Below are 26,506 nucleotides of genomic sequence, written 5' to 3'. Positions count from 1 at the left end.
CCCTACCGCGGGAAAAGAGCAATCTCTCTAAAGACAACATAACAACATTGACACATTGGCATAACACCGTCATTTAAGAGGGGGAACATCAATAATGAACTCAGGAATCACCCCATCATCATTACGTTCCCACTCAAAAGTATTCCAGACCACGTCAACACAAACCCTGACCACAAGATGATCAACACTATCCCTGGTAATCTACATCCACCTCGAAAACAATACTACCACTCAAAGGCCCGGGGTGGTGTCCACTCGTATCCCCACCACTTAAGTCGATCTAGGGTTGTGTACACTTTCAGCCCTGCCACTTGTCGACTCGCAAGGGTGGTGTCCATTCTTAGGCCTAATCACAAGTGGGCATTAATCCTTGGCACGCTTCTCTAGTGCTATCACTCAAGTGTCACATCACAAGTTGACATCCCATATGGACAAACACAAAAACATGCCAACATGATTTGATGCATCATTTAAAACAACATTTAATGTACATAATTTATCGCACAAAATTCAATGCACATGCATAAAACATCTAGGGACGAACCTCTCTTATGAAAACAACCATCACAGGTTAAACCATTCATATGCAATAAAACCCCTTTTTGCATGTAATTAAATCAAGTTTAGTTAGAAACAAAACCAAGTTTTAGGCTAGAACCACTTACCTTGAACGAAACTCAGAACACCTCAAATCTTGTGTCCAACCTCGATTTTCGTGTAACTCCTCAAGTCTTTTGACCAAATCACCTCCTTACACGCCCTTACGCGTTGCCCAAGTGCTCTGTGCATGTGATACCTCATATATGCTTTAAAAGCCCTCTATCCACTAAACCCAAAGCACTCTTATTTAGTACAAATTTATCACAACTTTGAATGAGAAAACCCTTGGCCATGAACACCCTATTTATAGGCTTTGAAACTTGGCCACCAAGTAAGTTACATTATATTACAATATTTTTTAATCATTTCAAATCTTTTCCAAATCATTTCAAATTTTCTAAAATCTTTTGCAATTATTCTAAATCTTCTAAGATTTTTTATAATTATTCCAAATCTTTTAAGATATTCTCTAATCATTCCAGATCTTTTAAGATATTTTCTAATCATTTTAAATCTTCTAAGATTTTCTGCAATCATTTTTATCCGAATAAAATCTTATTCAAATCAAATCTTATCAAATCTTTATCCAAATCAAATCATATCTAATGAAATCTTATCCAAATCTTATCATATCCAATCAAATCTTATCCAAATTTTATCCTTAAAGTTATTATCAGACTTCATCTTTATCTCTAAAGTCATCATGAGCCTTTATCTTATCTCCAAAGTCATCATGAGCTTTCATCTTATCTCTAAAGTCATCATGAGTCTTTATCTTATCTCCAAAGTCATCATTAGCATTCATCTTATCTCTAACGTTATCATGAGCCTTTATCTTATCTCCAAAGTCATCATGAAACTTCATCCTTATTACTAAAGTCATCATGAGTCTTTATCCTTAATCTCCTAAATAGCCATAGGAAAAATGTTTCAAGAATTACACTTTGACTCAAAATTTTGGGTAATTGCACTTAAAGCCTTTGCAACTTAGTCCCTTACCCATTTTTAATTAGATTTTAGTCCTTGGAGAAAGGATTAATTACACTAATATCCCTGATTTTTAGGTAAATTACACTTTTACCCGAATTTCAAAAATTACAATTTTACCCCTAGCTCAGAAATTGAACTTTTGTCTTCAGACTTTCCCAATCTCTTGAAATATCATATTTCTTCAAGTGTTTGAATCTAAAAATTTTGAGTATTACATTTCTTATGATCATTCGATTTTTCAAGCTAAAATTAACCGTACCGAGAAATTGTCTCTATTCCGATCGCTTTTAGTGTCATAAATTCTGTCTCAAAATACTTGTTAATGATTAATTTTATGAAGTGGTAGCTGCACGTTCCCTTCTTGCCTCTTCAGAGGTACCTGCAATGGAGACGGTGACTTGTTCCCCCGGTTAACCTCCGATGATCAAGTCAGATATCTCTCAATCGAGAATTAAGTGTATTTACTCAAACTATATGCTCCAGAAAAGAAAGGGAATCCCCTTTCTCTTACCTCGCCTCCCCTTTTAACCTCTTCTCGGGATAGGGATCATGGAGGGATCTTCGGGATCTCCCCTCCGTCTTCTTCGGAACCTTCCTGATAAGGATTTTGCAATAGTATCCGTCTCCGAGGAGTTCGAGATAGCTGCTGCCTCCGTGACCTTCGGCGAGTTAGCCTGTTCCTACGGCCTTAGAGATTTCTTTACTGAGTGCCTATCCGATTGACGTGGCGATGCTTGTCTACCATGTATCTTCTAGATTTAAACAAGAAGATCACAGACTAAACTCCCTATTAGGAAACGTATCTCTTGACCGCCACTGGGTATCCGTCTGGGACATTGGCGTAATTATGGGACCGAGGGCATTCTCCTCATCACTTGTCAATGACATATCTTTTTTCTTTAGATATTTACATTCTGGGGTACTCTCTTCCATCGATTCAGTAATTACTTAATTAAATTCTCAAACTAATTTCTAGTTCCATAAATTTACTTAACACTACGAAATATGGGTTATTACAATTATCTTCTCCAATCGAAACTAAAGGACAACGGTAAATTTGCCAATCTTGACCTTGATTGAGGTAAACTCATCGGGTTGCCTCAACAGTGACGTTAATAGTGGTGAACTCCCCCTAGCGAATGTTGGTAGGGGCCAAAGGACATAGTGTTGAATTGGAGCATCGTTGTTACCTATTTTCCTTTTGCATGATTCGATGGAGAGGTAATTGAGGATGTTTTCCATGGTCATTAAAGTGCGCGCTCTCTCTCTCTTTGCCTCTTCTTCACAACGGTGCCCTCTATCGATAGTTGCAACTGCTTTCTTTTATTTTATTTTTTCTAATCAGACATAGATTAACAAAAAATTAGATAAAAATATAATTAATTAACACCGTCTTTGCTTAAAACTAATGGAAAGGGTAATGTGCCTCCTAACCTCAAATCCAAATCTCGACTTAAGTGTGAACAGAAGAAAAAGAGGGATCAAGAGTGGAGTAATAAGGGTCCAGTGCACTTGGACCTAGAGATGCTAGATGTCCCATGATGCAGGTTGCATCGTGGAATGTACAGGGGCTCAATCAAGTCCCTAAGCGCGAAAGATATTTTTTGTTCGATTATGCCATTTTGGGAGTGGTTTTGGGATTATGATTATTGTGAGAATGGTTGTATTTGGATTGGACATGACCCTTCTGTAGTTAGTTTAGTCTATTTACAACGTGCGAATCAGTTTTTCATTTCTTAGTTTTGAGTCCCTTTTTTCCTAGCTCTTTCTTCTTGACATATTTATATGCTAGGAATGAGAAGGCAACTCAGGAGAGGCTTTGGTCGTCCCTTAAGAATATGGGTCTGATGGTCTTTGATGATCCATGGCTTCTCTTGAGTGATTTTAGTCTCGGAGATATGGGGGTGGCAACACCTCTTTTTCTTTGGGTATGCGCATATTTCATCTTTTCTTATCCTTTGTCCCTATTTAGAATTTGGCTTTTAGAGGACCCACTTTAATGTGGAATAATAAGAAATTGGGGAGGGGGTTATATTTTTCATTCGCTTGATTGAGCCTTGGTTAATGATGGTTGTCTTGCTAGGTACCCTTGTAATAAGGTTTTATTTCTTCCTCTTGGAATTTCTGACCATAGCCTTGTTGTGGTTAGTCTTTTTGAGTGGGATCGAGATAGTGAGGGTCTTTTTTTTTTTTTTTTTCTTTTTAGATCATCTGCCTGATCATCATTTGTTTTTAAACAAAGTGGCTGCCAGTTGGAATTTGAGGGTGAATGGGGTTCTAATGTATAGATTGGTGAAGAAGCTTAAGGCTGTGAAAATTGCTATGGAACGGCTCAATTATTCAAGAGGCCATGTTACTAATTGAGTTTTGGATCTTTGAGCTCATTTAGCTCTCGCGCAGCAGGGTATCCTTGATGCCCTTCAAGACCCTTCTCTCCATCACAAAGAGTTAAGAGTTGACGAGGGAATATTCGACTGCTTTAGCCCAGGAGTCAAAATTTTTCCAGCTCAGGGTGCGAGTTAAGTGGTTTGCAGAAGGGGATCAGTGTTTTCGATTTTTCTTCCAGACCATGATGTCTTGTCGCAATAGCTATCATGTGTTTTGTATGCGATGAGAAGATGGTTCGTTGGTTGATTCTAGCGAGGATGTGGTGGGCATTATGGAGTCCTACTACCAGTAGCTCTTGGGGATTAGTGCTCGGATTCGTAGCCTTCATCCTGATGATGTTGCCCCCTTTGTGGATATGCAGCTAACTCAGTACCAATGGATAGGGCTTATCGATGTTGTGTCCCCAGATGAGGTCAAGCATTCATTGTTTGATATGAGCGATGATAAGGCTCCCGGGCCTGATGGGTTTATAGTTCAATTTTTTCACAAAGCTTGGGATGTGGTGGGGGCTGATATAGGCTTCTAGTTTTGCTGGTTCCCCTCCCCCCTTCAAGGATTTGATGCGGTTCTTTTTGGTCCCTATCCTTGTCGAGGTGTTTTGCTGCTTCTTTTGTCTTATGTATTCATCTTAGTTTCTTGTTTTACGCCTCGCCTATTTGAGGCCTGTTTATTGGTTGTTCATTGTTCCTTGTTTTAGCAGTGTTCGGTTGTATTTCTCCTTTGTTTTGTTTGTTTTTATGTGGGGGTATGCCTTTACTTCTCAGTGTAGATGTTTTGCGCTGTTTTTTTTTTTTATGTTCTTCTTATTTACAAAAAGAAAAAGAACCTTTAGAATTATTTTTAAAAGACAAGAAATCTTTTTGCAAATGATCCAAATCATAAGAGTTTGATTGCAATTTAAGATAATGTTTACTCAAAAAGAAAAAAAATGAAAGCAATTTTATGTGGAAACACTATTAGTTATAAAAAATAATTCTATTAATGCCCCTTTGGATAATTTAATTGTTAAAGTATTTTTTACACACATATAATGATATTAAAAATAATATTTTAAATGGGTTAAATTTACATTTGGTAAAAATAAATAATTATTCGAAAAGTGAGAAACATTTTTATTAATTGTGAGTGTATTTCTAAAATTCAAAGCTGAAAGTTGAAACTGAAAGACAAAAGTAAATTAAGGAGTGGAGAAAGTGGTGGTTGTTAGCAGATATCTTCTTGTTCTTCCTCTATCACAACAAAATCCTACAAAATCTCTCTCTCTCTCTCTCTCCGTCTTCATTCCACTGATCTTCAAGGTAAGCTCATTCTCTCTCTTGAACTCTGCATATCCAACCCATCTATTTGTGGGGCAATTCTGTTGATGAAATTTCTCAATCAATCCCCTCCCATTTCCTGAAGATTGAAGAAGAATGGGCCAGTCGTTGGGTTGCATTCAAGTGGGTCAGTCCACAGCCGCAATCAGGGAGCATTTTGGCAAGTTTAACGACGTTCTTGATCCTGGCTGCCATTGCCTGCCCTGGTGCTTAGGTTACAATTTGGCCGGGGAATTATCATTGCGCGTTCAACAGCTTGACGTTCGCTGTGAAACCAAAACCAAGGTTTTAATTCGAGAAGTTTGCTTTGACTTCATGGATGATGGAGGGGATTGTCGTGATGTGATTATCTTCTTGTTTGTTTCTCTGTCAGGATAATGTTTTTGTCAATGTGGTTGCTTCCATCCAATACCGGGCCTTGTCAGAGAAAGCCGCCGATGCTTTCTATAAGCTTTCCAACACCAAGGAGCAGATCCAAGCCTACGTTTTTGATGGTATATGGGTTTGCACTCGTTTCTTGGTTGTTACAGTGAATGAAAGTGCATATTCACTTTACTTATCCCTGAGAGGGTGGTTGGCCTTTAATGGTGTGAAAATAGTGACTATGCTTGTGTTCTCGTTGATAGCAAGATATATATAAATAAATGTTGTTTCATTTTGTTTTGTGGTTTTTACTTTCTTTGCACTCATTTCTGTGTTTTTATAGCAAGGTATATAATGGCTGACCACCACCCTTTATTTGTCAATCTATCAGTCATCAGGGCAAGCCTGCCCAAGTTGGACTTGGATTCTGCTTTTGATCAGAAGAACGATATAGCAAAAGCTGTGGAGGAAGAACTTGAGAAGGTGACAATTGATGTGTTATATTACATTTGAGAATCAGGGGTATGCATAAGTTCACGGTGTTTTTCTCACTTGGAAGTCTATTTGCAATGCCAATGTGTTCAGGCCATGTCTACGTATGGGTTCGAAATAGTCCAAACTCTAATTGTGGATATTGAGCCAGACGCCCATGTAAAGAGGGCAATGAATGAGATCAATGCAGGTAACATAGTATGCTGATCAGATCATGATTTTTAGTAGTCATCGCATCAGTAATTAATTTGTAGTGGGTTGGGTGGCGCAGCTGCGAGGATGAGGGTGGCGGCGAATGAGAAGGCAGAAGCCGAGAAAACACTGCAAGTAAAGAGAGCGGAAGGGGAGGCGGAGTCCAAGTACCTGTCGGGGCTGGGCATCGCCAAGCCATTGTCGACGGCCTCAGGGACAGCGTGGTGTCCTTCTCGGAGAACGTGCCCGGAACCACGGCCAAGGACGTCATGGACATGGTGCTCGTCACACACTACTTCGACACCATGAAGGAGATCGGGGCCGCCTCAAAGTCCTCCGCCGTCTTCATTCCCCATGGGCCATGCGCCGTCAGAGACGTCGCCTCCCAGATCCGAGAGGGCCTTCTTCACCCACCGTCTTCATCCCCCATATGATTTGATTGAGAGATTGGGATTTCCCTTCTTTCCAAAGGCAATGAATGAATGAATATGGGATTGGTTGCTGCATTTCAACTTTCTAGTGTGTCGGCCGACGACGACGACCGTCCACTGGTGTACGGTTATAAAGTTACTTGAAATAATCAATAACGATGTTTTGATATTCCAAAGTAACTTTATTTGAAAATTTCGTCCAAACTCCTATCCTAATTCATTATTAAGCAAATTTAATTTATCTTTTTACAAGATAAACCCTTTTTTAAAAAAAAACAAAGAAGTAAAAACTAAATATAAATCCACATATTTTTTAAGAGGAGGCTTCATTAGGCACAAAATAAATAGTCGAAAATACAGTCTCAGATCTTAATTCCAAAGTATTCCTAAAAAGACACGTTTACGGTTGTTAATAGGGACAGGATTATGATCGTATTTATTTTAAAATTTGAGTAACCATAACTAGTAGACTTGAAAAACCTAAAATCAGTTATTATCTGCATTCTAATTTCCATAAGCAGATAAGACGGGCCGAAGCACTAGAAATGATAAAAGCCAATTGGCAATTGCTGCTCTGCTAGCTCCAGGCTCCTATCATACAATTAGAAAGCTGAAGCAAGTAAAAACCACCAGGAGAGTTGGAACACACAAACACAACAAACAGGCAGACATGCAAATTGCAAGCAGGGCTGGAACAAAATTTCAAAGTCCATGGCTCTCACCTCTTCAAATTATCAGGTACTCATCCCAGTTTAGTTTGGGTGTTACCCAGGGATAAAGGGAACAACAGAATATGGTAGTGAAACGAATCTCTATGAGACCATCCTGCATTATTTTTACAGGTCCAAAAACTGCCAGAAGGATGATAATCAACCGCTCTGATCACAACAAAGTTTGAGACAGACAACTATACCAGCTTGTCACCGCTAACTTTGTTGCTCCTGACCCTAGCAAGCCGAAAGGCCCAACTAAGGTTTGAGAGCCAAGGCCAACCCAAACTTTGCGCTTTTGTCGATAGCATTGGCGTCTACCTCTCCAGAAATGGTGAAAAGCGATCTTGGTCGCCACTCATTCTGGATTAGGGCACTTGCCTTGCCAAAGTTGTTAATCCTTGCCTTCACCGTGGTCAATGGATCCAATGCGTGCTGGGTGCCGAAAGTAATGGTGTTCACGTTGGTTGAGAAGCTGTGATTTACCTCCACCCCAACAGCTGTGTTAGTCATGGGCCTCACTGTATGATAGTAAGATGCACTCAAGGTGTCACCTTTGTCATTCCTGAATGAAACAAACATGTTATTTGCCACATTATAGCCCAAACGAAATATACATAGAATGCCAGTAAGAGAGGCACCGAGATGTTGGCCATACAAAGCTAAAAGAAATAATAAGCTTCAGAGCTTAAATCTCTGAACCTATTCATTCAAAGGATAAACCAAATTCAATTTAATTCTTGTCGACAAAAGTTGCTCAGGATAGGACATCAAGCAGAAAATTTGCAATACAAACTCATCATGGACCAAAAACCAGCATGCAAGTCATTAAGGAAGCAACAAGCTTAAGGTGAAGTTGAAACATTTGAATAATTATCTTGCAGGAGAAATACTCACAAATTCAAGGCTGCAATAAGGTCAGCATTGGTGAAGCTTATTCCAGCATTGCACTTGGTGAAATTCCCCGTCTTGGAGTCAAAGGAGACATCAGTTCCAAGGGCAAGAATATTACTGCCCACAACACCTGAGACGTTGACAGCAGGATTTGCTGTCAACCCAATGCTTGCGCTAATCCCAGCATAGTCATGCAGGTATTGAACTTCCAACTGCCATAAGCCACTGACAGGTCAGTGAAAGTACTACTCCATTAAACTTTAGTACAAAATAAAAACAAGATGTGCAACAATAGCTCAAAGTGATGAACTACAAAAAAACAAAATCCCACACAAATGTGATGCCACAAAATTATAGAAAATTCGTCCTACCAGACAGTAGAAATTTTTTTTTTCCACAAATCACAAAATGATTCTTACCTTGCCAGACCTTTGATCGGGAACTTTGAAGCTAAGGATTGTTTTCAATCCAGGGGCAGCTTCATCAACCGTAATAGTGGTAAAAAGCTGGTACACGACCAAAATATCAGTAAGTTGGACGAAATATTACAAAGCAGGGAAGAAAAAGAATGTGATTCCCATAAATGCAAAAAATGCACCATTCCCAAACACGTACAAGTTAACTATAAACTAGTTAGAAAAAGGTTATAAAGCTAGTTTACAAACCCATCAAGAAGGCCGTCAAAAAACAAGAACAAGTTTATCAATCACCAATATTTGTGTTGCAATTAATCCATTATTCCAGAACAGCATTGAAAAACCATGATCACAGCTTTTAAACCACTCCATTCAGAAGTCACACCAGCCTACAGTGAGCCATCCAAAACTCATTACCTTATCCATCATATTCCAGAAAATACAGGTTTAGTTACATTCTATTCTAAGCACAAACTTTTAAGCCACCAGCTCCAAGCAATCTAATCCAAATAACACAGCTAAAATTTGTAAGAAACCCCAGACCCGCAGAAAAGTACTGAAAGTAAAACAAATTGGACATATGGATTGTGCAAGCTACTACATGGCTTTCAGGTTAATTATGAGTCCACATGATGTAATAATAAAAACATTCAGTTCACTTTGCCAAATACCTCAGAACACATGGAAACGCAACTACCACACATTGGTAAGTTCAGATACCACTACTATTTAAATATGCAAAATGATATCAAAAACAAAATTAACCCAAGTCTGCACAGAAAGTATCAAGACGTAAACACTTGGAAAGGCCAATATCATCCCAAAAGATGTATCCAGGTAATCAACACCTAGGAGTTCATACTGAAGCATGCTTAGGCCTAGGCTTAGCATATACTCATCCATGGGCAGAACCTAAACAACCTAGAGAGCGGCTATCAGAATTTCATTCAAGTAACAGGTGAATAAGCATAATGGGCTAGACACAAAAATTTGAACAAAGTGCCAGCAGACAGTACCAAAATACAAACATTTGCAAGGCCAATACATATGCAACAGAAGTATCAAGAAAATCAAACGTCAGAGTTCATAATGAAACACTCATAGGCCTAAGCCTAGCATTCAATCATCAATGAGCGTGTAGGACCTAGAGAACAGCTGTCGAAATTTAGTGCAAGTTGCAGGGGTGCATCCATTTAACTTATTTTACTTCATGTTTCATAAGCTGTAGATGATGGTCAAGTACAAAATCTTAAGGCAATCAGAACAGATGACCAAGGGAATTACAAGATGTAACTCACATTTGAGTTTGTATCCACTTTGATGTCAGTCGTGACATTCTTGTTCTTCAACTGAGTATTTACATCAGCAAGAAACAGGTCTCCTTTCTTTGTTCCAGATGATGTAATAGCCTAAAATGCGGGAATAGGAACGTTAGTAACATTTCTTATACAATTGTTAGACTATGGAAGACATACAAGGAGCACTAATACATAGCTTGCAAAAGCCTTCAAAAGCATGTAAGCTGATACAGAAAATACAAATAAACACACCCTATTACCAAGCTGAGAAAGAAACATGAAACCAGCACCAGAGGAATTTTCAAAAGCTTCAATAAACCCATACCAACAGAGTCAAACTATTTGCACATACTTTTGATAAGTAATCCTATATTAGGAACATATTTGGGCGCAAGCTTTCCTAAAATCCGTCAAATTGGGTAATCTGACATCAGACACAAGGATATAGATAAATAAAGGAAAAAGAAAAGGCCAAAAGAAACCAAATCCTACTTTAAGCCAAAAAAGTACTGGGTCTTATGCAATACAGCAGACATAATTGAAAGTAGCAGAATCAGATAGTCCTTAAGTGCTCCCATTGTCACCTTGAATGAACTATGGCTAAATGCAAAAATTAACATAAATAACCACCTAAATCATAAACATCGCAAACTGATTTCTGAACTTTCTGAAACATGCACCAAGAATTACTCCATCACTGAATACAAACACATGCACCAAAACTTTGAAAATTAGCACGCACACACACACACACACACACACACAAACATAAACCCATCCTAGTCAGGTAACAGAAAATCTGAAGGACAGAATGAGAAAAAGAAAATAGAATCTCACAACTCCAGTGGGAGAGTAGGTGGTGATGGTGAACTTGTGGTCGCTCTGATAGTCCTTGTAGAGAAGATCTACCACAAACAGGAGAAGAGAAAAAAACCAATTAAACCAATAATCAGCCCTGAAATAACTAAAACAAGGGCTCAAAATCCACATTTGCGCTGTTCAATTGATATGCATCAATTCATTTCATATACCTCGGGCCTTCTTTCCGATGTCAGTGTAAAGACCGGGACCCTTGCCCATGATTTCGTGCAGAAATGGAGACGAAATGGGATGTAATCGACGAGAGAAATCTGGGTCGCAGCGAAGAGGTACGCCTCAGGGCTATTCCGTATATATGCGAACCGAAAAGCCCTAATTCTCCACTCTTTTCTTGAACGGGGAGCTAAGGCTGCGTGTCCCCCGGAGAATCTAGACCGTTGAATGGGGCAATTCGGCTTCGGCTTTATGTGGGCCGTGGATTGGTATCATGAGGGACACAGATGTCTTTTCGAGCGAGGGTATTTTGGGAATTTAGAAGACACATGGCTCGTTGTTCTGGCCCGGTTTTAAACTTCTAGCCGCGGCTAAGCTGTATGAGCAACACAGATATTTTTATATTCTTTTTCTTTTTTTCTTTTTTGAATGGAAAGTCTAATGGGTCGGGTCGACCCGCTTAAAACGTGGGAGACCCGATGTTCAGAATATCAAAGCCAATCAAAATTTTGTGAAGGTCCTTAAAAGAACAAAATCAGGGAGATTGCCAAAACACAGATACAAAACCCAATTTGATGTGCGTCTATTACATCCAAAGTCCCTCTTTTAGATTGCTTAGCTGGGGCCTGGGCCCTGGGGGTGTCACCTGCACAGTGCACAGCGGGCCCTCCCTTGTGTGCGTGTGCGTGTGCGTGTGCGTGAAGGATGGCATTCCCGATTCACCAACAGTGAGTGAGAGCAGAGGGAATCGGATTCAGAATGCAACTTCACAAATCAGAATCCCCCAATTTATGGCTGGCTGATTCGACCTGTTTATTCGCTTCTTCAAAACATCTTTCCTTGATGCCTGAAATGGAGGCTGCTAAACTCAGTTGCCTCCTCATCCTCGGCTTAGTTTTCGCTTTTGCCCACATCGGCGACTTCCATCCAAAACCCCGGTTGGCTCTTTGCAGTGCTGGTGGTGTCGTGAATGGTGAATTGATAATAAATCAGCCAAACAACAGGGTCACAGGGTCCAACAGCCAAAATGCCCGTTTTGCTCCTGTTGTTCTTTGACAAGCATTCATTTGTCCTTGGGGATCAAAGAACAATGGGGTGGATTGGGCAATTTTTCTCCTTCAGCCCTGTTACAAGAGGAGGAGGCCACCTTCACAGAAATTATTATAAGAATTATGTGAGAGTCTATAGAAAAAATTTCAAATGACTTGCCCCCTGATGCAAGCGCTACTCATTGACGTGAATTTGCTTTACAAAAATTTGAACTACTATATAAATCAGAAACTGTATATAACCTTTTTTTATTACAGTTGTTCGTGTCGTTATTATTTGACCACTGGCAAAGAGTGTTTCTTAATTTGTTCTTATGGGTGATTTTCTATGGTGCAGGACTCTTAGAAGACAATTAGAGCGCCAATGCCACTGATTTGTTTGCTTTCAGCAATCTTTCAACGGAAAATAGCACCAGGAGAGGCTTGTTCATGAAAGGATACCACGACCCATGCCAGGCCAGCCTGATTGGGCACCGCAACCCAAAATGACTGGCGGATTGTGTACTGAATTTTGGCTACAAGACCACTGGCGGCACGGAAGGCAAGATCTATGTTGTTACTGATTAGATCTATGTTTGTTACTCTTGAAATATGGTGAACCTTCATCTTCATAAACGATGCCATTTGGATAAAGGGAGGAGGCGGCAACTGCTCAATGATTGCTCTAAAAGGATGGCATTTTGGAGCCCATGAGTTTGGAAGGTCAAATGGCAACCCCCGTCGTTTAATGGCTCGTTGATTTCTCTTGTACCATCTTGTTGTTTAGTCTGCTGCTCTATAGGTTTTCGATCTCATTTTCAAATCATATCTCTATCGCTATTTTTGTCTATTTATGTCCATCGATTCCTCGAGATTTGTGCAAGGAACGAAAAGATAAACAAGAGGTTTAGTCGGGTCATTTGTCTTCTAGGGTTTTTTCTTATTTATACATATTTTTCATTTTCTTTTCTGGTTTCATAGGCTACTTTCTAATTTGTACGTAATCTTTGGACAAATTTTGTTAGGAAACCAGTGAATATAGAGTGAGAATTATTATTTGTGCAATGAGAGTGTAAATGACTAGTACAATGACCTCTTTTCGTTATAACTTGACGTGAACGTAGCTCTAATTTAGAGAGTGAATCACGTTAAATCTTATTGCGTTCGTTATCTTTTCATTTTCATTATTGTTTATGTCTGTGTATATTTGTGCTTCTATTTTTTGAATAATCATTTCAGATTCTATTTGGATTCAAAGTGTTAGAATTGGCCATTTAGATTCAAAGTGTTAGAATTGGCCGTGCCTTGCTCGTCACAACACTGATAACTCTTGATGATAGCACAAACCTTAAACCTGGAACCACTATGGATCATTTCTGAAATTTCAAATAGCATGGATATCAGGCTGAGCAAGGGAGTTGATCATGCAAAGTGACAAGACAATCGACCGCCGTGGCGCCATGGTGAACATCATCAACGGTGCAGGAATCACAATTGAGTTTGTGCAAAACATCATCATCCATAACTTTCGAATCAGGAACCTTGTTTCAGCCAATGGCGGGGTGGTGATCGACATTGCAGGGACGGTTAGGGATGGCAATCGCAATCGAAATCACAGGGAATCGAATCGAAATCGAATTGGTCAATGCAGTTAAAAATTGTTTGACTGGGTAATGGTTTAATTTGGGAAAAAATCGAATACTGTTTAAATGGGTATGGTTTAATTATGATTTTCACTAAATCCAAACCAAAAGTCGAACCGAATGTGTGGGTAACCGAACTAAATCAAACCGAATATATATATAATAGATATTTATTTATTTAATATATTATATATACACATAATATATATATATATTGACTAATACATTTTTTTACAAGTATTTTAACTAATGCATTACAAATATATAAAATATTTAATATTTATAAAATAATTAATAAATAAAAATAAAACTTAATCTTAAATTATTTTATTTTTATCAATCAAATAATTATATTAAAGAAGTTTGAAGTTAATTTGTAACTTTATAAAAGAAAGATGTAACTTTATTAGAGTAACTTCAACGTTGGACATCAAATCTAGCGCTAATTTGGTGTCCAACAGTGTTTTACACCAAAATTTTTAACACCAAATTAGTGTTGTCTCCGATGTGTAATATCAAATTAGTGTAAAAGGGAATCTTTAAAGAATATTTTATAAATAAATATTAATTTATTTATTTAACTTAGCATAATATAAGAATAGAAAGCATTTTATTTTTAAGCCATGTTGTTGTTTTTATTTTAAACTTTTTTTCTATTTTCATCATGTATTTTTAATTTAAGTTAATGAAAATATTATTGCTTTTTATTATATTATTGAGTTTTTGCATTAAGAATATTTTCTTCCTATTAAGTAATTATTAAAATAAAAAACTTTCATATATATAAACAAAAATAGTTCATTTTATATTAACATGATATTTATAAAATATATTAAATATTTTAAAATATATTCAATATTATACTCATTTTATAGATCTTAATAAAATATTTATATTGGCATATATTTTTTATAACAATTTAATTTATATTTTTAATTATTAATTAAAATATACAAATATAATAAAAGTGATAAAAGATATAAAGGGAATAAGTTGTTTTAAAATTATACAAAAAATAGTAAAATTGAAAATAAAATAAAAAAAAAATTTGGTGTTGGTGAATAGTATAACTCACTCAACACTAAATTTGCTGATTGAAAATTATGCCAAACACCAAAATAGTGTATTCATTGAAGAGCACTTTAGCGCGAAATTGAAGTTTGCGTTAGAAATAGTGTATTTCTTAGAGTTGCTCTTAGAGTTTGTTTTTATTTGTTGTAGAGTTATCAAACATTTTTTGAATGCTATTTGTAAAAGTTTGTCTTTATTTATTGGTATAGATTAAACTAAAATTGAATGGTTTGGTTATGATTTTTAATTATTAAAATTAATGGGTAATAGTTTAGTTTTGGTTTTAATAGTTTAGGTTTGATTTGATTATAGTTTTGACAAAAATTAAAATTAAACTAAATCATTATCAATCCTAAAAACGACCTCATTGACGCCATTGAAGAGGTTCCTATGCCATCACCATTTCACCAATCACAACGAGCTAACAATATCTAAATGAATATTTTTTTAAAAAAATTAGTATGTTCATATGTCTAAATTTATAAATCGGTGAATGGGAAATTGATTAGAAAATTATTTTAGGTATATGTAATATAAGGTATAATTTATACTATTATTATAAGAGTAAAAGAAGGATAAAAAAAAAAAGCAATAAATTTACTATGCGTGAATTATGTGGATAAACTATGAAAGCGCACTGTATGCATGATGTGATTTCAATTATAAGGTACTACGTAGTTATTATTTAATTAATATAATATAAAATATCATATTATATTTTTAAAAGGGAAGGAGCCACCTCCCTCAATAGCTGCCTCCCCCTCTTCTTTCTTTTTCTTTCTCATTTTTTTTTTCCTTTGTTCTTCTTCTTTCTCCTATATAAATAGAGATTTCTTATTTTACAAAATAATAACATAATTATTTTTAAAAAATTCTCATACTTTTCTAGTTTTAATAGTATTTAATTAGTGTTCCAATTCGTTATTAAACTCTAAAATTTGTACTAATTTATCAATATATAAATTGTTATATCTTGAAAAATAAACGTCAATTAATCTCTAGAACTTCCAATGAGGCAGCAAATCTATTTTAAAATAACTATGTATTACACAATTATATGGTTTATCATCCCTTTATATATTGATGTACTTTTATTTTTCCTTACACAATATTATATTATTTCAATATTACCATACTATTAGTTTAAATATAGTATTATAAACATTATTATAATTATATTTTTGAATAATAATTACAGTATTTTTAATATAATTATTGTTTGGTTAACATTTTTTCTGTCCTTTTTTTTTTTTTTGGTGGGATTTTGAAAGATTAAGCTCATTAGTTAGTAATTGCAGGTGATGCCATTTGGGGCAGCTCTTTGCCCGTCGGCTGCTTTGCTTGCTCGGGAAGCCTTGTTACTCATTTCATTCATTCCTTCATTCTTAATCCTCACACTCACAGTGAAGAGCTGCGAAAATGATGTTTGTTCGGCGGAAAAAAGGGCCCTGCAGAACCTTGCTAGTTTGCGGGCGTGGGTGCCTTTCTTCTAATTCCCACCCAATTCATCCAAATTTTATATTTATTTAGATCTCCTGTTCCTAACAATTCTCTGGTGGTTAATTTGAGAGTTAGATTCAAAGCATCTTTACTATTCCTTGGAGTGTACTCACTCAAATTTCAACCCAAATCGCCGGCTTCTCTCAATCAAGAGACAAACAAGGGGTAGAAGAAAGAGATTATGATTTTTCCAACCCAGATAGAATCACCAACTCGCGTCACATAGTTCCCACTCAGACTAATAGCATAACAATTAATCCTAATCACACCTTATAAAGTTCTAAAAGTTGGGGAGACTAATAACACTGGCACAAAAATCTAACAACATATTGTTAAACCCTCCTCCTACCTTGTGAATTCCTTTAGGTTACCAGTTGAATCGTGCCTGATGTCAGGTAGTTGGTAATCAGGACATGATCACAACCCACATAAATAATCCAGCTTGGTAGTCGGTAACAAGAAAGATAAAACAAGGATCGATATTCAGGCTGAACTAGTAAAATTTCTGAATTGCCCCTTTCTTCATTTTTACCTTAATATAGCTCCGGGTACCAACCAGACAATTAGGCATTCTATACTCTAAAAGGAGCAATTTAAGGCAAAGGTATATCAACCAGGGGAAAGCTGGTACAACATAAGAATTGCAGAAAACATCATTAACCTCCTCTGAATACCCCCCAAGCTATAGCACCCGCTCTTGGCATGACAAGAAACAATCTCTAAAACTATGCACTGTCAGATTCATTTCCCGAATCTATGTTCATAGGCTGAGGGTTGTTGTAACCACTGATCTCATCCTTGTAGCGCTTTTTATCCGCACGGGCCTTCACTTCATATGGTTCTTTCTCCTCAGCTGCAAAAGCCATTTCCGCCAAAATAAGATCATGTAGTCATTATTGTTAATTGTTCTTTGAACAGGATTAAATGTCAACTGGGGCAAACCTGACATCTTTTTCCATTTATCTCCGAGAACCCTCCCCACATCAGTGAATGAAATTCCAGGATTACTTTTCTTGATGTTCTGCAATTGAAGTAAGGTGGTTATTATCAAGGAGTCCAAAGGTCTGGTTTATAACAAGAGATATATTGTTAATATCAAGGAGTCAAAAAGGTTTGGTTTATAACACGAGATATTACACTGACAAACAGAGTTAACACGAGTAACTAGTATGTTCTCATGAAAATAAGATCTGTTCAAAGATTGCAGATGAGACATTCAGATACAAAGAAAACAACCACAACATCTGGTTACAATCCCTGGCATATTTTGAAACTCAATTATTTTAGATCTCTAATTCTGTAATAAACTCCATGAATGGCAGATAGCATCAGCCCACCAAACATCAATTAGATAGTTGAAAACAACATGGCAGCCAGCTTCATTTATTCAAGAAATGTGACTGCTTGTCCTAATTGCTTAAAGCAGCCAAACCAGTATCACCCAAGATTTAAACTATGACATAGATTACACATGCTACCAGTCATCAGCATGACAGAAGCACCCACTCATTATGGTCTATCCTAAACTATTGACGCAGAAAAAAGAAGTCCAGTGAAGAAATATCAGGTAGAACTTTTTGGATTTAGCAGGAGGCAAATTAATGTTTGCTCCTTTCGTGTTAAATTTACTAGGCAACATCGGAATCAATTCTATAAGATAGCATGTAAATCAGAATCAATTCTAGCAACACATAAACTGATATGAGTATTAAAATAATCCGATTTACTAACCTCCCTTTCACTCTGTGAGAAGAACATGAAACCAGACATGGCCCTCTTTGGTGCATTGGGATCCTTCTTCTTCTTCTTCTGTTTCCTCTTCTTTGAACCATCTTCATCACCATCTTTAGACTTGCCCTTACTAGAGGAAGCCTTCGAAGAAGGCTCCTTCTTGGACTCCTTTTTGGCAGGTTTCTGATTCCATCCATTCAATCAATGTGAGACTAATCTACAAGTTTATGAGGGTCTCACAAAGGCAGAACAAGAAGAAAGAATCTAATTGTTTACCTCTTTCACATCTCCACTCTCGCTCACATCAGATTCCTCTCCCCCAGAATCATCCGTAGGTGAGCCTTCGTCATCCTTGTCAAGAACAAAATCTTCATCCTGCAGAAACCCAGGTTTACTACTACTACCACTACTAATAACAATATCAATAATAATAATAATCCAGTTTCACAACAAACACATCAAACTTCCAATTGCCTCCATTATGAGGAATCTAATGAATAAAGCTAAATGAATTTGATATTCTTGATATCATTGGCAACAGAAACTTGGTATACCCCCAGCTAAAACATATTTGTGGCAAGTACAAAAAAAGATAAAGACACCTTACCTCCTCATCACTCTCATCGTCACCTGCTTGATTCTTAATCCGCTCAAGATGGGGATCAACCGCATCGTCGTCGTCATTCTGCAAAACAGCAGCAACACCATCTGCAGTTTGGACACCTCCCAGATTCATGATTTTCAAACCTTTCCCACTGCATTGCAAGGAGATAGCATTAGAAGTTCTGTAACTTTCATTTATTCATAAGATGAGATATTATAGCAACCTGATGAAGTCAAAAAGATTGTGATATTCATTTCTCTGAATGTTCCTGAAGAGATGCTCTTGCTCAGTCTTCAATCTGATAAGAAGATCAAAGTAATGCATGTTTGAGCCTCCAGCAGCATGCCTCTCAAATTCCACATAGTCAATCTGAAATCAGACATGCAGCAAGTCATATCCACCTCAAATCCAGGCATAATGAAAACAATATATCCATTACCTATAAATATTTAACAGAGATAAATGCTTGCAAATTGTTACCTCTTCGTGAAGAATTAGGGTTGGAGGCTTGGGTAAAAAGAAGAAGCTTTTTTCAAGTGGATACAAGAGACCGTCTTCAGCTTTCAATGAAGACTTTACTGCATAGCCATCTTGACAGCTGCGGAACTTTCCTGGTCTAGTAACTTTGGCGCCAGACAAGCCACGCAATATCAATGTGAAAACTTCATGAATCAGGCCCTAATGCATTATATACGAAGAAATTATATTGAAGCACATAGATCATTTTTATAACTCTTAAATATCACAAAATCTACAGATAAACAATCAAGCGATCAAATACGGAAGTATAATGACAGGTTCTATTGCAGATATATAGTACCAATGAATCAGAAATGCAGACCCAAAAAAAAAAGAACAGCCTTCACCCATTGGGATTAAGCCTTATGATTGTTGTTAAAACAACAAATCATACCTTATAAGATGGTTCCAGCTTGTCCTTATATTTGGTATGCAAAAGATCATCATTCATGGATAGGGTGCTTTCCACTACATAGTCTGTCTCAAACTGCATAAAGACACAAACAAACACATGGGCATATGACCTCTAAGAAAACTGAAATAGTAGCACCCAATGGAAGACAAATAACCATACCTGTAATACAATATGCGGATAGAGAGTTTGGCCTTTACGGATGGGTGGGTCAAGAGTAACAATAACGAAGGTATGTGGTTGGTTGGACTGCAAAAAATGCACAAGAATGTGTCAGCAAAGCTTTCTGTTGCAAACTCCAAAAAACACAACAGGCCAACAAATTACAAAGATAGAACTAAGTAGTACAGATGACCCTTTGCATATCAATCCTATTAAGGAAAATGAACTTGTGCGCAAAAACAATAAAAAGATAAATAAAGCCTTCTGAACTTGTTAAAAATGAGAACCTTGGGCAGTAAAAAGAGACGAACAACACTGCTATACTGGATTTTAAAGTCATTTGCTTGCCCTTGAAGCCGTAAAAATGAAAGATGAAGTTCAACATTGTATCGGCCCCTTCACAATAAATTAAACTATTTCAATTAGATTTTCCAAGCAAGCATAAAAGACACAAAGGATCATGAAACTAGAAAAATGCCAGATAGAATAACACTTACCTGGGAGTGAGAATTGCAATTCCATCAAACATAACAACAGCTTCTTCACCGCCTGCACCAACATCTGCCATTGACATGATTCTGTCACGGAAGACCTAACCAACAAGAAATAATTGTAAGTAAACAATTGTTAGACTTCCAGCCGTACAATTTAGACTGGCCCAGAGAGGAGGGGAGGGGCCACCTGAGCAGGAGGATGATTTTCATCACCAACAAACTGAGTGTTGGAATTAGGTATGTGGAAACTTATCTCCATCAGTGAATCTTTCTGCAGTCAAAACCCTAAAGCATCAGAATACTGAAATTGCCAAAAAAAAAAAAATCTAGACAGCATCAAATGGCACAAAGACAGAATGAGCCATTCAAAAAACATAATTAGAAACTGAAAGCAACCTCATTAGCTCCAGTTGTGTCATCCACATGAAACTCCAAAAGGACATCATTTTTCCCTTGAAGTTGTGTTTGGGAGACATCTGCTAAAGACACCTCAAATGCTTGCTTTGAACCAACCAGAAAAGTCAGCATATTCCCTGCAATTTTAAACCCAAGTAAAAAAAAAAGCACGGGAGTTGTTTTGAAACAAAATAAATGTAAATAAAGCAGTAAACCATACAATGTGGTTAAATAGCTTAAATACACCCTAACTATTAAAGATCGACATGAATGAGAAAAAGGTTATCTACATTATTCCAAGGCCAAGGACAAATATGGTAAAGAAAAGAATTATGCCGTTGCCCAAGCCTACAAACAATATAAGACTGCTAAAAAAGAATTAAGGAGACAATCACATAGCTATGTACAAGCCACTGTGCCCTTTATTAGCTAAAACACGTGGCCCATGATACAAAAAGAAAAAACAAGCAATGGTAAACCTAAGATGATTGCTGGACTCTACCGATGATGAGTCTAAAATTTGCAAACCTAACATAAGAAGAATTTCAAGGCCTCATAAACAGTTCGGCACCAAGTAGAGAAGGAAAACCAACAAGGAAATCTAAGAAAACGACATTTTATGAAAATAATTGATTTCACCAGCTTCATCATATAAATTGTCACCAAAACAGCAAATGCTGTACAACATCATGCTCCAACAAAACCCACTTACCATTTAGATCAACTTCACCCCAGTTTTTCCCACTGACAGAAAGCTGTTTCTCTTCAGGTGTTATCCCACAAGCATTCTGAAAAAAACTGCTAAGGGTAGCCACATCCTGCAGGGTACAGATATGCAGCATAAGATTAAAATTAAAGGAAAATTGATGATTACAACACGTTCATGATTTTGAAAAAAAAAAAACACACACAGGATAAGCATAAATCCATTGGCTATAGTTTCAAAAAGGGCTCCTTTTTTGTTCCCTTTCACAACACGGGGAAGAGGGTCCAAAGACTCATTAGAATCAAGTAAACATCTCTAGGCCCAAGAAATTATATCACTCAAACCACAATAGTAACCAATTTACAAATAAAGAGAGATATCGGTTACTATTAAGCCAGTGGAGGGAATTAAACCTAGAGGTCATAGAAACTCCAGTTTCATACCACAAAACCTAGAGGTCCTACCTGAAAGAGATCCTAGCCTTGTCTCAGCCTAGGTTGTAGAAACTCTTGGGGTTGTTGGAGTTGCGACAAAATAGGAACAAATAGGGATGCTTTTAACATGCATATAGGAGCAATGAATGGGGAAGCCTAGAAAGCAGCCAATGAAGCATGGAACAAACCTATAGCATAGTCTTGTAGAATGGCCTATGGAGTGGCCATGTGGGGGCAGTTTATGGAGCTGCATGTAGAGATTCATATTTAAAATCCTACAGCCCACTTAAGGGGTTACAAGCTTCCTTATGAAGAATGGGTCCAACCAGTAAGACACAACACACCATGACCATTGCCAATTCAAGGAGGTAGTAATTTGAGATTGTTATGAAGACATGCTCAATCCTTGGAGGAAGAGCCTATGAAGCTGCTCATGTTCCCTACACAAACACACACTGATGGAGATTGGCAGCTCAAAGTGATGCAATTACCCACAATATTAATGGTATTTAGTAACACTAGGAGTAGACAATTTTGTAATAAATAAAGTTAAAAGTTTCTTAAGTGCACAAAACTATAACAATCTTTCTACACGATCATAAATTAAAAGGAATTGCATATTAGCAAAAACAAAGCTCTATAGAGAAGAAATAGCTTATAACTTACCTGGTCACGGAACCCAGTGAATTTGTAGTATAAACCATCTTTAATTCTGACCCCCAGCTGATTAGTACGGGGTACCTTCATCCAGGTGAGGCCAACGATATCAGTCTTATCTACTTCAACAGCTTTCCCACCTCCTAGTTTTTTCCACAATATGCCTCCTGAATGAACCCTGAGTTGACCTGGATTCTGCATTTCCCAACACATGCAAGTTAAGGTTGCAATTTTCAGGGTCACAATAATCCATCAAAGTCAAATGCTTATACATTCAAGTTAGAAAACCTACACAAAATTCCCTGATACACAACCATAATCAGGGAGACAGGGGAACTTAACTCCGAAACCCCAAAAATTCACACGCTTATATTAGATTACTAAATTCAGGGACGAAGAAAAAAACACAAACAAACAAACAAAGACTCTATATACTTGGGAAAAAAAACGAAAAAACAGACGCCATACATACAGGTATGGAAAATGAAGGACCCAAGATCTGTGTAAAGTTCAAAATCTCCAAATCTTCCAGTCTTGAGATAATGAAATACGAAAAGAAATGTAAGTTCCAAAGCACCAAAAAACCATATCTACGCATATATCAATAGTTAAGAAACAGGAAACCATCATCTTGTTTGACGAGAAGAGAGAGAACTACAAGAGAGAAATTTCCAATAGCCAATTAACCAGCAGAAAAGCTATAATTGTAACTACAAAACAGCACGAAAGCGCAAAATGATTTGGATAGACAAAATAAATAAAGCTAGGGTTTGAGGCCTCATTTCATACCAGACTGGGAAATAAAATACGAGATTGAAATATTTTTGTACGAAATAGAGCTAATTTATTTCCCAATCCTATATGAAATGAGGACCCAAACCCTAGCTCTATTTATTTTGTCTATCCAGATCATTTTGCGCTTTTGCAGTTACGAGTATAGTTTTTCTTCTGGTTAATTGGCTCTTGGAAATTTCTCTCTTGTAGTAATCTCTCTTCTCGTCGAGCAATATAATGGTTTCCTGTTTCTTAACTATCGATATATGCGTAGATGTGATTTTTTGGTGCTTTGGAACTCACATTTCTTTCCGTATTTCACAATCTCAAGACTGGAAAATTTGGAGATTTGGAAATAAATTAGGGTTAGGTTTTCCAACACCTAAAACGAAAACAGTGAGAGAAAGAGAAAAAGAAAGAACTTACAGTGCCACCGCGACCACCAAGAGAAATATTGTTGAATAGGTGACCGTCCGTCATCGTTGCGAGCTTCGAATCGATCAGGCAAGTCTGTGAACCTTGCGAGAGCTTTTATATACTGAAATGTGAACAATAGAATGGCGCGAAAGAGATGATGGCCTGGGGCAGTAATCCGCCGTCTGATCGCTTCACCGCCTCAGACGGGGGCAGTTTCGTCATAGAATTTTCGTTCTGATGTGGCAAAGCCTTATTGGAGGAGTGGTTACCGACCCAAGTTGTACGACGATGATGGTCGATTATCAGTCTTTTTTCATTTTAAGAGGTAAGATTTGAGTTTTTTGGTTTAGTTTGACACTTGTTCTAGAAGGTGAATCGCTCGTCTCATGTGCTCCTATATCTGGTCCGATATAATATGAGGGGATTAATTATGGTGATTCAGTCGATCACAATGGTTAGATCAGTGCTCACTACGTATAAGGAGTCCCCTTATTTTGAGAGATTACTCCCACAATATCGCTGACGAGACTCAATCCTTGGTCCTTGTCCTCAATTTCACCTTGGAGACACTTTGTGCCCCTAGCTGTGACCAGCTGAGCTACCCATACGGGCAAGTTTTTGACACTTAAATTGACAGAACGTATCTAGTGTGCAAAATCAATCAAATTGAATCACATTTGTTTATATCTGGGGTAGGGGCTGGGGTAGGGGTAGAATTTTGATTTGGGAGAATTTAAATATAAAAAAATATAATTTTAAAAATAAAATATTAATATTAATATTAAAATAAAAAAATATAATTATTCCTTATAATTTTTCATACTAGAAATTGTAATTGTTCGAGAAATTTATCTTGATTATTTAAATATTTAGAATCGTCATGACCACGAAAGGCTATTTCTTGTCGTAAAAGAAGTTGAACTCAATCAATTGTTGCATTTAAACGAATTCGATAATTACACAATATTTGTTCTAATTGTCTAAAAAAAATTATTTTAATATTTTACTCTTCATTCATTAAAGTTTCATAATTATTTCGAACTTAATTGTGTGCACTATTAATATCTCTAATACAAGCTTAAAGTCTATCTTTTTTTTTTTTTTTTAAATTACTGAACCATTTTTTCACAAAAGAATTACTATATCCTTATTCCACGTTATTTGTTTTAAAAAGATAACAGTATAAGTAAAATACAACATCTTTGCTTATACTATATCCAATTAATCACCAAATTCATTTAACCAAACTGAAATGAATCATCTTGATTTCGAGACTGACACGGATCTCTTTGCAAATATGTTTTTCTAATTTGATATTGAAATTAACATTATAATCCATTATTATAGTTATTAACTCAGAATCTATAAGAAGTTGTGCAACATCAATTTGCTCAATATTTGCTTTGTTAATTTGTTCATTTTTTTCAATATAAATTTCCTCCATACTTGCTTTCTTTGCTTTACAATTTTCTTCAATACCTAACTTTATTTGCATCATCATTGTAAAAAAAAAAAAAATTATGAGCAAATTATAAAAAATACTGTGATGGTTACTACTACGCTATTATATACTTGTTTTCTTTAATACTTATTTTTTTTTATTTTTAGTAGTAAAATATAATATAATTTTTTTTATTTCTAGTAGTCAAATTATTGTAAAAAAAATTAAAAAAAAAAAATTTGCCTCAGTGGGTTGCCCCCACTGGTCCTTTTGTGGCTCCGCCCCTGATTTGAGATCTTACTTTTCATGTAAAGTCAGAAGCATGAGATATTTAATTTTACCTTCAAGATTCTCGAGATTTGTAATTATAAGGTATCCAAAGATTTGCTAAATTAGACTCTGATAATGGTGAATTTACCAAATATGTTTTAGATCGATTGAGATCTAAGAGTTAAATTTATTGACTTATTTCTTAGATTTATGTAGGATGAAATAACACGTGTTATGTCTTATTACTTAGCAATGAGGACATATATTATGCTAAGATTTGTTATTATTTAACGATAGTTTAGTAATTTCATCATTTGGGTATTCTTTCATCGTATAATACTAGTCATTGCCATCAACGAGTTTAATTTGAGCCTTAATTAAAAATCTACGACTGCATTCTCTTTGTTATTTTTAGATCATTTTTAATTTTTAATTTTTTAAAATTATGAAAATGCGTTTACTTTGTCATTTTAAAAAATGCATTTTCGAAACACAAGAAAATTTTTTAAAAAGAAAATCCAAAATAACAAAATGTTGTTTTGGTTATTTTCAATTAAAACAATCTCTAAATCCAAAACATGAAAAACACAATCCATTTACTATGTTTTGACTCTAAAAAAGAAAAGGGAAAAACAAAAAAGAAGAAAGAAAGAAAAATATTATTAAATTTAAAATATAAAATTATATATATATTTAAAATATAATATATCTATATAATAATTAAAAATATAAAATAACATATAATATATTATTAAGTATATTACACATATTATGTATAATAATATTTAATATAAATTATCACTCAATGTCAACCATTTATTTATTTAAATTTATTATTTTATTTTAATAGTAAAATTTTATTAAAAAGAGTTAATTTTATCATTTAATAATCAAACTCATTAAATAAAATATTATAAAATATTTTTTCTCAAAATTTTAAAGTAAACGTGTTTTTTAATTTTTTGTTTTAAAAAATATTTTTTAAAATGATAAAAAGAATACGTTTTCAATTTTTTGAAAATAGACTATCAAAATAGAAAATTAAAAATAAATTTAAAATTTAAAACTAAAAATTAAAAACGCGAAGAGAATGCGGCCTAACATTGTCATTTGATTTCAAATTGA

General features: G+C 36.0%; 2 protein-coding genes and 1 pseudogene across 2 annotated transcripts; 1 reads left to right on the top strand and 2 right to left on the bottom strand.

Annotated features, from left to right (window-relative positions):
* Positions 1-3,448: 3,448 nt before the first annotated feature.
* LOC127800600 (hypersensitive-induced response protein 1-like) lies at positions 3,449-7,067 on the top strand (annotated as a pseudogene).
* A 395-nt stretch (positions 7,068-7,462) lies between these two features.
* LOC127800601 (mitochondrial outer membrane protein porin of 34 kDa) lies at positions 7,463-11,324 on the bottom strand. Its single transcript, XM_052335311.1, has 6 exons — positions 11,122-11,324; positions 10,928-10,995; positions 10,091-10,201; positions 8,796-8,882; positions 8,380-8,588; positions 7,463-8,047 (listed from the first exon to the last, which is right to left on the bottom strand). The coding sequence occupies exons 1-6, from the start codon at positions 11,168-11,170 to the stop codon at positions 7,741-7,743; spliced, it is 831 nt and encodes a 276-aa protein (XP_052191271.1). The 5' UTR covers positions 11,171-11,324; the 3' UTR covers positions 7,463-7,740.
* Positions 11,325-16,853: 5,529 nt separating this feature from the next.
* LOC127800599 (FACT complex subunit SSRP1) lies at positions 16,854-23,846 on the bottom strand. Its single transcript, XM_052335309.1, has 16 exons — positions 23,680-23,846; positions 22,489-22,674; positions 21,395-21,500; positions 20,683-20,819; positions 20,474-20,557; positions 20,290-20,384; positions 20,080-20,188; positions 19,793-19,879; positions 19,613-19,705; positions 19,180-19,377; positions 18,923-19,068; positions 18,703-18,850; positions 18,372-18,470; positions 18,096-18,278; positions 17,307-17,385; positions 16,854-17,217 (listed from the first exon to the last, which is right to left on the bottom strand). The coding sequence occupies exons 1-16, from the start codon at positions 23,731-23,733 to the stop codon at positions 17,090-17,092; spliced, it is 1,932 nt and encodes a 643-aa protein (XP_052191269.1). The 5' UTR covers positions 23,734-23,846; the 3' UTR covers positions 16,854-17,089.
* Positions 23,847-26,506: the final 2,660 nt, after the last annotated feature.

The sequence above is a fragment of the Diospyros lotus genome, chromosome 4, assembly GCF_014633365.1.
Source record: "Diospyros lotus cultivar Yz01 chromosome 4, ASM1463336v1, whole genome shotgun sequence".
In the NCBI taxonomy this organism is placed as follows: Eukaryota; Viridiplantae; Streptophyta; class Magnoliopsida; order Ericales; family Ebenaceae; genus Diospyros; species Diospyros lotus.
The sequence above is the reverse complement of the archived record's forward strand: the minus strand, read 5'-3'. Positions and strand labels throughout refer to the sequence as shown.